Source organism: Helicoverpa armigera, chromosome 3, assembly GCF_030705265.1.
Source record: "Helicoverpa armigera isolate CAAS_96S chromosome 3, ASM3070526v1, whole genome shotgun sequence".
Classification (NCBI taxonomy): domain Eukaryota; kingdom Metazoa; phylum Arthropoda; class Insecta; order Lepidoptera; family Noctuidae; genus Helicoverpa; species Helicoverpa armigera.
This window is the reverse complement of record NC_087122.1, coordinates 6,189,931-6,202,180: the sequence shown is the minus strand read 5'-3', so window position 1 is coordinate 6,202,180 and position 12,250 is coordinate 6,189,931. Positions and strand designations below refer to the sequence as shown.

Sequence of the window (12,250 nt, the reverse complement as noted above, 5' to 3'; positions counted from 1 at the left end):
TCGCGTCACCGCTAAAGTCTACGGTAAAGGCGACAAAAGTCCAGTACTTTGGTAAAGTGTCGTCGACTAAAATGGAAAACCAACATTTTCTCATCACTCCTTGTTCCAAAGTTATAATTTTAATTATGAATTCGAAACGTTCTGTACTGAGTGGGTAATTATTTATTTTGTATTAGGGTGGGCTACCACCCTTCTAAGAGAAGTGCTTCTATTTAATAAGTAGAAATAAAGCTCTTAATGGACTCTATTAATTGATGTGATCGCCAAGAACTTTTGTCTGAAGCACGCAAACAATTGTTATGAAACCTAATATCACCGACGTACAACTTACTCGATAATTGGGATTAACAATTCTGGATATCGTAGAACGTAGTCGTATCTGTTTCAAACTTTGTGGTGCTGATGAAAAGCGTCGAATGGAAGGATGGTGGAGTTAATTTGCATCAGTCTACGACTAAGTTTCCACCATTCATTCGCTTATCTGCATAATTTGGTGTTGAACATGAAACAAATAGGCACGCGACACGCTGTTGTCACCACGAACATGTTTTATGCGAAACAATAAAGGGCAAATTTTGAATAATACCCTATTGTTGGTACGCTGTTTTCTGTCGTCGCTATCATTATTATTACGTACATACCTATCTACCTAATTTATTCTTCTCGGATTGACTAAAATATGATTGTCTCGAGATTTTAGATTTACATTCAGAACAAAGCAGACCGTTAATGTGTTTAACGATTATAAGATTTATGAAAAAATCTCGTCCAAAAAAATTCCAAGGTAGGTAAAGATAATGAAATAACATGAAGAGAATTCCCAAACAACAAAAGAAATATTGCAGATTCTTTTTGTAAAATAAATAATACACAATAAATAATATTATTTAAAACGAAAATGGTTATATTGTAATCTCTCGTAATGAAGAAGTTTTAAGATACCTTCGCCGATGCAGTATTATCATATATCATGGCAATATTAAATTCCTGCAGTTAATTTGTTATATATGGCCAAAGTTGCCCCTCAGTGCGAGATAACAAATTGGAAAGTGGCCCGAGCTAGTCATTAAAAAACTATATTTGTCTTGGCCGGCCTCAAAGTTTCCTCATTGGAATATTCGTGAAGAAACATCGGCCTAAGTAATGGATAGCTTGTATTGTATTCTGTTCAGATTTATGGAGGTAACTTGTAACGGCTTCTTTAATTAGACTTCTTCACTCAAATTGATGATTGTTATTGATGTTAGTTAATTTAAAATTGGTGGGGCCGGGTCTCACCTTGCCACTCATTCAATTACGTATAATTTGGAAAGTTTGTGGTTTTTGAGCTCGACTATTCGATTTATACGATTTCGTACAAAAAGTTTGGAGGAAATACATTTTTACTTTAAAACAATTGCACGTTCAATCTCTTTCACAGGTAAAAGTTTATTTGATGTAATAAAAGAAGACGGGGAGTCTTCTAGACCGTTAAAATCGAATGTCTTCATTTTAATCTGAAGAAAACGATTGCTAATAGTCGGCGCTCACTGCCGCCCCTGGAATGCAGGTATACATTGACACTAATATCGAACGTGCAGAATTGAAAAGGTCTAAGTGTGCTCTAATCTTAGCTGTAGTATTGAAGTGCTCGGCTCGTTGTGAAAGTCATTACCGGTAGTACTTTGTTAGCTTAATGAATTGACTGATGGCAAGAGGAGGTCTGAACAGTGGTAGGGTTAAGTGGGACCTGCTGATTAATCACCCTGTCAGTACAGTTTCCAATTGCCACTCGTCACGAATTCCCCTTGTGCTGGCATAATTTTTGTACTTGCTTTCCCCATAGCCCAATCCAATACTATTTCATTGCAGCGTTTGAATTCCAAAAATAAGCCGTTACGTTTTCAATTTCATAAATGGAATGGATGTTCGAATTTTAGGCAACGGGCGATTAATTTTATTGCCATATCAAAAATAAAGTGTTTAAATACGTGACGTTGGTATTTGTTTTCAAATTGAAAATGTTTTATTTGTGGAATGCTAGTTAATTTGGGGTTTAGTAATAACCCTTTATCCTGGTTTTATTTGACCAAGTGCAGAGATGAGTAGGTAAGTAATTATTCCCGGACCGTCTCGAGATTGTAATCCGGCGGGATTAGGAAGGGCGGTGTGAATGGTAATAGGAGTTCCTGAGGTGCTGCGGTGTGATTTACTGCTAAGATTCAATAGTGAATATTTTAAGCCCTGATTTATTTGTTAGTCGTTTCTTGAAGTTGTTCAAATCTTTCAACATGGACTACAACACTGTTTAATATTCAGACATTAATATTTAGCTAGTACTCAGACTGCTAGTTATTTATTTTGTTGTTATAGATTAAAAATATGATTTGAAAATAATTTCATTATTCTAATACATTTAGCAACTAACAGAACGAACTGTCGGCGTCATATTTGCAAGTAATGCTTCTAAAACTAATGTGCTTAACGACATTTTAAGCTGGAATAGTTTAGAGGTGGATAATACAGAAACTGGGTTAGGTTAAGCCCTGCCTAGTTTTGCTCCACAGTTTGAGGAGAGTCGGCCTCGTACAACTTATATGAACCTTTGAACTCGGCCTGCATTTTCATGCATTATTATAGTTTTAATCGAAATATAAACGGCGAAACTGCCTTTGTAAAACCGAACTAGTTTAACAGAATTTTTCTGCTAACAGTTTGTTCGTGAGGCTATTTTGGAAAACAGGTGGATTTTTCGTTAATTTGCCTTTGTTGGTTTTCCACCGCTTTTTCTGTATCACACAAACTGATCAAATAAGTTTTAAGAATGTATTTTTATTTCGTTCAGCTTCATTGAAAGAGGCTAGGTTGAATGTCATACAATATTTAATTCTTTGTATTTATTACTACAACAAGCGAATAAACTCTTTACTTATACACAAAGGAAAAAGGTTCGTTATGATATAGTCCTGGAATTCATAAAAAGATGTCTATTTATAACTCCGCTTCTGTGTACGTCTCCATAATTAGACTTAATGAACGAACCATTGTAGGAATTAAATCCGGCTTCTTTTAATAAAGCAACTGCAATCAGGAACTTGAATTTTATACAAATACCTTCTAAGTGCGAGTGTAACGATAGATTAGTCAGGAGTTATCGTGTTAAGAGGCCTTAAGTTCCCTCAAAGAAGTAAATGATTCGCTCATAGCACGCAAACGCCACTGACCTTAGTAAATTTTGCATGATTTCACTAATAAATGTTTGTTTTTCATAGTTTTACGAAATAGCTTTATAATCAGTCAAAAGCTCACACGAGGTGAGGGTTTGGTTTATTTTTAATGAGGGATTTTGGCCACGAATATTAATTGGTGTAATTGTTTTGACAAAAGTTGGTCATGTTAGAGCTAATTCCATTTGCTTTCATCATCATTTGTTTTATTAGCTTGTAATCGGATTTAGCGATTATATAGGGATACACGCATGTCACCGCAGAAGTACAAATCATTTTTGAAATATGTGTGTTAACATTGCCACTTTTCTGCGTAGTAAAAAATTAGGATGTATATTTCAAAGAGCCTGTTGTGAAACTGATACTGTATAAGATTTAAACGTGCTGAAAATCCAATCAAACAGTCCACAAATTGGTGTTAGCTGCTAATAGACGAGAGTAACTCCCAGTGTAAGTTACCGACTTACGCTAAGCGATGAATTAAACTGAAACGTTGAGTTTCCACGCAGTTTCGATACGTCTGTGTATCAGTATGTGCCTAGCCATATTTAGAGCGAATGCAGACTACAATCATTTAGTCGGCCGACAGTTGATTTTGGCTCATATGATTTATGAGCCAAAATATTATGGAGATGATTTTAAGTACTAACGACTAGGACACGTAACAACGATTAGGTTTTTTTTTGGTATCGGGGCAACTAAAAACTTTGATGATTTCACAAATTTCAAAAAAAAAACTTACCAAGGGCCGATTAAAAACTCAGCTGTGGGGGCCCGTTCTTAATAGTAACATATTGAATTTATAGATTGCATCGCAGCTAGCATTATTGAGTTACTAGTCTATTAAGAGCGTGTACGTCAACCGCGCGCCATTTGGCCTAAAATGGTACTTTTCAAACCACTGTTTCTCAGTAACTACTTATCCTATAACTATGTTATTTTTTAATAACGCAAGGTAATTTCACTGTCTATATAGTTAATTGAACATAAATTTCAATTTGTGTATTTTAAATACTTAAAACCCCTATAACGTAACAGACGTTTTATAAAATTCCCGTTCAGCGTCTATTTCGAAGCTTAAATTCATGTGAAAACAGTGGCAAATCTAATCATATTTATTTTTTTACTCATAGACGAAATCCCCATGCCTATAGTTAATTGAAAACATTTTTTGATTTAGGTCTCTATCTTTCAGAAAAAAATATTTTAACAATGTGAAAAATTGTGAATTTCAAATGCTTTTTTTAACTATCTATCTTACTTAATTTAATATAACAATTATTTACTATAGTAATATAACTCTTTCTTTAAAACATAAACTTTATATTATAATTTAATCTCTCGTTTTTATTTTTTTATAAATTATTTAAAAACTACTATAAAACGCTGCACGCGAGTCAACTCAAACCAGACCGCCGCAAGGCTTCACAGAGAGAGGACGTGTCGCTCCGTCACATCGCGTAGGGTGAATAACCTCTGCCGTGGATACCGAGAATAGAGTACATTTCAAGCGCGACCAACAAATCTTGATACATTACCTACTATTTTATTTAAAGCTCAATTTTGAAGCATATTTTTTTTATCGATTGAGTTGAAATTTTGTTTGAATGTTCAGTTTTAATGACAATGTATGATTCTATATCCAATATGGCGGTATACCCAAGATGGAGAAAAAATGTTTTAATGCATTCCTACGATATGGGTATCAAATGAAAGGGCTTGCTATGAATAACTCGAAAAAAAATGTGTCGCGAGTCTAAATCCAATATGGCGGACTCCTTAGGCTAGAAATCACTTATTGCAGATGTCTGTTACCAATCGAGCTATATTTTTTTTTTTTCATTTTGGATGTACCCAAATTTTGACTTTTGATCTCGAATAACTTTTGAAGCATATAGGATAGATAACTTAAAACTTTATTTGCAATGGTAAACCCAAGCTCTTCACCAATATTTGGCTTTCCGGCAATTGTTGTTATTTGACCACAATTTTTCGGTCTGGATGGACTGGACCATTCATATAAACAATCAATTTTTCAAATCGGTCCAGGCGTCTTTGAGAAATCGAGAACAATCACAAAACAATCTAATTGAAACCTCCTTCTTTCTTTTTTTGAAATCGGTTAAAATACAGAAACTCTTAACATTGTCATTAATCATCAGTCGACTATTTAGTACTGTTGAAAATTGTATGTAATATACAGAAAGTCCTCAAAACCAAGGTTTTCATAGGTGCCCGATTTTTTTGCAAAAGAGTGTAAGTATTAACGACTTATTTTCATGCTTTTATATTTTAGACATCCATAGACTTACACTATTTTCCCGCTATTAACTATTTACTAAATAATATATTTTTTGTTCTACCAATTTCACGCGAAAGGATCAAAATGGTTTGTGTGACTATACGTGAAGTATGATAGGCACGCACACAGCCGCGACGCTAGTCTGCGCGGTTTTTTGCGTTGAATTACCTAAAGTTGACATCGCGCGCCGAGCGTACACGCTCTTAACATCTCAATTTAATAACCTATTTAGTCTCCAAGCATAGTGCTCCTAATATGTATAGTATATTGACTTGATGGTGTCAAAGACGTTATGTGCAGTTGATAGTGAACGTTTGATACATCAAACTGATTTATACCGAATGTACGTAAACGTGGACGAACGATGGTTCCTATATTTTTGTTGTTAACAGTGTTATTAGATGAACTAAAACTAAACAGCTACCTTTGAGATACAATTCAGACAGCAAATGCTTATACCCAGTGCTTACCTTTATTAAAACAAATACAACATGAGAATTTAGGAAGAAGGTATGAAAGTTTAAATAAATTGATTTTAAGTAATGAAAATATCTTAATCCTTACCTTTCGTCTTCCCCTGAGGTCCCCCTCTTGAAATGATATCTCCCCCATCTTCTCTACGCCATACAATTTTAGGAGGAGGGTAACCCCTGGCTTTGCAGACCAGCTTGGCTGACCCTCCTTCTGGTACCATCATGTCCCCAGACGTTTCTTCGTAAATTATATCTGGAGGGATTACTACTTCCAAAAATGCTGTCTGAAATTAAACAATGCTATTAGTATTACAGTTTAAAACATACGCACAAAACGATTTTTATGTTCTAATTAATGTGTATTTTAACAAGAGCGCCATGAATCATTAAATAGTCTCCACATTATATAATAGTGTATTGATTTAAGAATTGCATGCTTTCACAGTAACATGCATGGTTATTCAGATTAAAACGCCAATGCGCTTTCGCAGAATTGACACCATTAAACAGGTAAATTGATGAGGCATGAACTATAAAGGTTGTTCAAAAAACTGGCTCCAGTCCTCGTTATATCGGTCCATACGTATGTTCAAGTAATATATTATGCAGCTAACAGAATCCATGCACTAAAATAAATCGTAGTTCTGCAATACATTACGGATAATGGTTTAAAATTAGCAGCACTTTACCTGCATTTTCATAGGGTCAGTGTTAACTTGGCACATATATTGTCCTCTGTCTTCCCGCTTGACGCCCCTAATGTTTAGCGTCCACGTGTTGTAGTCGTTGTGCGTGACGCTCAGCCTCGCGTTGTTCGTTATCACGTGCTCGTGTATCGCCAGGATCGCCTTCGTGTCTGCTTTGATCCACGCTACCTACCCCGCGACAAGCCACCCGCGAGCCGACGCCAGCAAAATTGTACGCCCAAAGTGTGCATGGAGGAAAGAACATCGTAAGTACATCGAAAAATAAAAGTGTACACAAACGCCGCATTCCTGTCACGATCGTACGCTTCACGTATGATGTTTTGTTTGTAAACGATGAAGACTTTCAACGAACAAGTCTAATTACAAGCGAATGCTTCCCGAGAGGCAGTCACGACAACGATCCTCGAGCCGGCAACACTATCTTGTTGCGAGCGCCGCGCAAAATGCTCTCGGAATTTTTAATTACATTTTCGTCTGGTCGCCGCCATGAAGCGGGCTGCGGGCGCACTGAAAACGCCCTCGTTTCACCCGCTTTACCAAAAGCGTCGACATCGCAATAGAACCTAATTTCCTGCATAGCGCGTAACAAAAAATACGAACAGAAATACGGCGTTTGTACTTGTCTACGATACGCGTCCTCCTCGGTATTATAACTTTATTATTGAAAATATTATTTGGAGCGATATTTTTTTTTCGTAATTCCTGCTGAATGCCGGCGAAAGTTCTTCAATTCAATGGTTTCATTGAACGAGTAAAATAGGTATCAGCCTTTTATGTGTCTGCTAAAGTCTGCATTCGAGAGCGTATTCTCAAAGTGGGGATATACTTAATGCTCGAGTTTTTTTTTTATTTTATACAGATTTCTAGAAATATATTGACTTTATAGTTAAATAAGTAACGTATAAGTGAATAGACAGAGTGCAAGAAGAAGTGCACTAATAGAGGTGCAACTTAGAAAGTGGTCTACATTTGTATAAGTGCTTGTGCAACTCTAATTAGTCACTAATTAGGTGCCTAGGAACTACAGTCAAAATAAATGTAACTAAAGTAGTACTTTAACACAACATTGTTTTTGTAGAAACAGCCTTACAATTCTCTCGCTATGCTTATCTGCATTATTGAAATGAACGACGACAGGATTGCAGAGCTGTAGAGCGATGTAATTTCAGATTCAAAACGTTTAAGAAATTGCATCGCTGCTTAATTTCACACAATAAATAAAGGGGTACAAAATAATTCATATTTACCAAATTTTGAACTCATCCATACCAGCGGTGCATATCGGAGATGTGTTTAAGATCTTTTGATTATTTGTGTGTTATGTATTGAGACTGTATTTGTGTTTATTTACGTCCTCTAAGCATTTTATTTTACGTGAACCGCAATTTAGATACAACAATAATAATATACTGGCTATATGTAGGTAGATACCTATATTTATCGGAGTAATAACTCGATTGGTGTTTATTCCTTATAAAGCCATCGTGATAATATCATCTCGATATTCATCTCGGAAGCCACGTGGGAATTGTTGAGAAACACATGCGGAGATGTTATTAGTCTTGTGTAATTACTTACGCGGGATCAATATAGAAAAGCAAATATGTATCGATACGTAGCATCGATAGTCGCGTAGAAATCGAGTGATCTAAGCTAACGGCCCCTGAGAGACTATTATCGAATCTTGTTTCTCGTGGCGGAAAGATTTGCGAATAAGTATTTGTGTCCGACTTTATTACACGCTCTCTTGTTGTTATGTTGATCGTGTTTTGGTTTAGGCAGGGAATAGGCATTTGAGATGATTGCTAAAGAAATTATTTATACGGAAATCTGGCTAAATTAAAATTTAAATACAAGTATTGCAAGATGAAAGTGCGATACTAAAAACAAAAATATACAAAAATGGGACATATAATTCTAGACTGGTGACTCAAAGGAAGACATATCGCACACGATACAGTATCGTATATCATAATGATAGTGTACTAGATTAACTCCCGGGACAGTTTGAGAGCTCCGCCTCTCGAAATGATTGAACGGGGACCGAGGGGGTTTGTCCTGGCTTTATTTTAATTTCCTAAAGTGACTGTTTTGCAACGTAAATTCCTTGGACTAAAGTGATCCTATCATAGTGGGGTGCGGTTTTTGTTCCGACAATGATTGACTAACGTGAAACTGACGTGCATTGCTAAATTAATTTTATTTTTCAACTAAAACGTCACTTAGGAATAAAGTGCACTTGGTAAAAGCATGCTCAAAACTTGTGTTCCAAAATAAACGTAATTGTGCATTGGTGTTTAAAACCCAAGAATAGTAACGTTCGTTCACTGTTGCATAAATCACTGTTTTTATCACATTCTTGGATCTTAGTTTCTATGTGCAAGTGTTAGTGTCTAATGCAGTTGTGCACAGTGTGCCAACACTACGGCTATGTGGACAAACTTGCAGTAGATTTGTGCAAATATAGTACCGGTGTTACTCTATTCTAGGATAGAGAGAGGTTCTATAAAGTGGTGCTGTGAGTTTCGAAGAGTGCCGAAGAAAGTGCATTGAAGGTAGTGTGCTAAGAAGTGTGGAAGTAGTGGTGCAAGGTCTATTTGTTGAGATCTATAATTTTATTTCAATATTTATGATTTTAGAGTGACTGAGAGTGATTAAGTCATATGTGTATGTAAGTCAGTATACCATTGCGACTGAACAGACACGCCTGTAGCTGAAAGATGGTAACAACTATAGAAAACATCTTCAGCTACTCAATGCCAAACTAACTTTAGTAAAACAAAACATTGATGAAAAAACAGTCTACAAACTGTTGTCAAGACAACTTTTTAAGGAAAATTTTAAGTTAATAAATCTAGTGATAGAAAAACATGCCTGAATAATTGATCGTTCAATTCATTCTCTAGTGATTAAAGATAGTGAATTTGGACCAGGCATTAAGAGTTTTTGGAAAAAGAGAATGTTCCAGAAAATGCTTGAAGGTTTTATATAAATTATAGATCTCATAGTAAAAGTGCTGTGGTGCTCCTCTAGGTAGCTGTAATGAGTCAGTTTGATACACACCCTGGCCGTGGCGGAGTCGCCACTCACCCTGTAACCGCCCAGGTTATTGACCACGCACGTGAACATCGCGTCCCGGCCTTGAGCGATCGTCACGTTCTCCAGGGGGTATAGGAAGTCCGGCTCTAGACCTAGTGCTGGAAAGAAAATCGTCATTAGTATATAAGTAAATGAGAGGGGGTATTTTGGGGGCAGTTTTGTTGAGGAAAATATGCCTTACCTACCTAAAATATTATTATACAGATGTTTCTTAACGTCGCGACGTTAAGAAACATCTAAAGAAGAATTGGTATTGTTTCACTAGCATTTTTATTAAGAATGAAATGAAGAACTAACGAGTGAATTTTAGTTCGTCATAGAAAAACTGATTGGTTGAGCACGCATTGGTGTCACCACAGCTATAGTCACGACTAGATGTTCCAAAGCTAGTTCGGTGATTGTCATCCAGACAACCGCGCTCATTTTTGTATCGCATGGTCTTGTGTCTGTGTCTATAATCTAATTGGAATATAGAAACCGGTGTCTACATAGATACAAAGCACGCCTCAAAAGTTTACCTGTAAAATCTGTCTGTTGATTAGACTTTTGTGTGGTTTCAAATATTTTTGAATTTTTATATGGCAAATCTAGTCTCGTTGTTGCAACAGCAAAACGTTTATAAAACATTTTGAACTATACCCAAATATTCCGTATATCATATATGAAAAGAGTTGTTTGCCAGCTAGCCGTTTGTGGATAAATAAAACAAAAATTCCCACCACTATTAGTTTTTAGGTCAATAATATTTTTTTAGAAATGAAAAACCTAAACGATGGAGTTTCGATGAATTTAAGTTAGGTATAGCTTAGCCTTAATGCTAAATCGAAAAAGGGTTTAACGCAACTTACAATATTTTTCGAATTTTAAAGTCGATTGAAGCCATGGTTGAATTCTTGAAAGTCTCAAAGCAAATAGGAATGCCGTTTTTATAGTAAAAGAAAGTTATTTATAAGCTCTCGCATTGGAGCCGTTTCTCCTGAGATTAGGCTAACGTCGGATTTATAACGCTGGTTTTCTAACGGGTTGCTTTAGTCACTCTAGTGTATCATTTGTAACTGTTTCGTCTTTGTAATGTCTTTTTAAAATTGTTGGAGTTTGTTTCAAGGGATTAACCTCGAATTTTTGTGATTTTTCATTAAATTTTTCAAAGAACTGGTTTAATTTTTTTTTACACGATTAAGTTACTTAACTAAAAAAATGAGAACAAATAGATTTAGTTTGCGATAGACACCGTTTATTGCGACCATACATAACAGGCTACAACATAAGAAAAAAATCGAAAGCTACAAACATTTTCAAGCATTACAACCCTTAGAATTAAATGATATAACTTGAGAATAAATCAGCGTCTTCCCCTCGTGTTCAGTGAATACGATTGTTCAGTAATATTAGCATAACGTCTCACATTTTAACCTAATGTTGTACCTGAGACTAAATGTTCGAACATGATCTGTTTAATAATGCGAGTCTTCCCAATTGTTATTCAGATGATGAACTCAGTTTTTAGGTACCTATGATCTATTGTAGGTCAATTTTGTGAGAACTAATTGGTTTATCGGCTTCGTGAGCTGCTGATAAGAGAGAGGGCTATTATTCTTGAGTCAAATTCTGGGTAAATAGGTATCTTGGCATAATTGTACTCTTAACGAACTTCATCATCATCGTCATCGTCAACCATTCTATTGTACCACTGGAAGGCATAGGACTCTTCTCATATAGAAGAGGAATGAGCGTTAATCACAACGCTGGAATTTCATATCAAATGCTTACTTACAAAACTCAATTGTTTTTACCAAAACACAAAAGTGAATGGATAAAGATCCGACACCAGATGGTTGTTTATTTCCTTAAAATTAGTTTTGAAAGACATTAAAATTAAACTAACTTGTCAAGTGCTTATAAAATTATGAATATTGATTAACGATAATAAAATAAGATAAAATTACTCGGGGGGAATATAGATAATAATTTATTTTTAATTAATAACGACAAAAGGGACGGCCTGTACCTTTTAATTATTTGTTTCGTAAATATAACAATCATTGTTATTTTGCTACATTAATCTAACTTTGTTAGAGTTTTATACATAGCTAGCAAGTTTTCTAATCCCTGGTGCACAGAAGCCCACAGAACTCTGGTCCCGCAGCGCTTAGAAGTCCTTTTAAAGTCAGTCCATAACAACTTTAGACACAACAGATCGGAATCACAAACGAATCGTTCACGGAATTTAAAGCGCAGAAAATGCTCGTTATTCTTCACGAAATGTTTAGAATGATATACGTAAGTTCCGCATAAAAATGTCTCCCTTAGCGCCGTAGGTATTGTCCCGGCGAATGGATAGCTGGAGGCGTCAATATTCTACGTGACCAGTTACTTGTGTCGGCCACGGAAACATGTGTCGGAAGTGAGGACTATCTGTTTGCTCATAGAATGGCGATCGCACTGTTGAATTATTCGCGTGTA

The 12,250-nt window shown here is 35.8% G+C and overlaps 1 protein-coding gene across 2 annotated transcripts in view; it reads right to left on the bottom strand.

Moving 5' to 3' along the window:
• The window catches only part of Dip-beta (Dpr-interacting protein beta), a 71,481-nt gene that overhangs the window by 21,061 nt on the left and 38,170 nt on the right, over positions 1-12,250 (bottom strand). Inside the window, exons 3-5 of one of the 2 annotated variants that reach the window (XM_021331700.3) lie at positions 9,779-9,885; positions 6,671-6,856; positions 6,073-6,265 (exon numbers count right to left, since the gene is read on the bottom strand). In XM_021331700.3, coding sequence (XP_021187375.2) covers positions 6,073-6,265; positions 6,671-6,856; positions 9,779-9,885 — 486 coding nt within the window. Of the gene's footprint in view, positions 1-6,072; positions 6,266-6,670; positions 6,857-9,751; positions 9,886-12,250 lie in introns of both variants that reach the window. The other variant, XM_021331699.3, reaches the window with a different exon arrangement.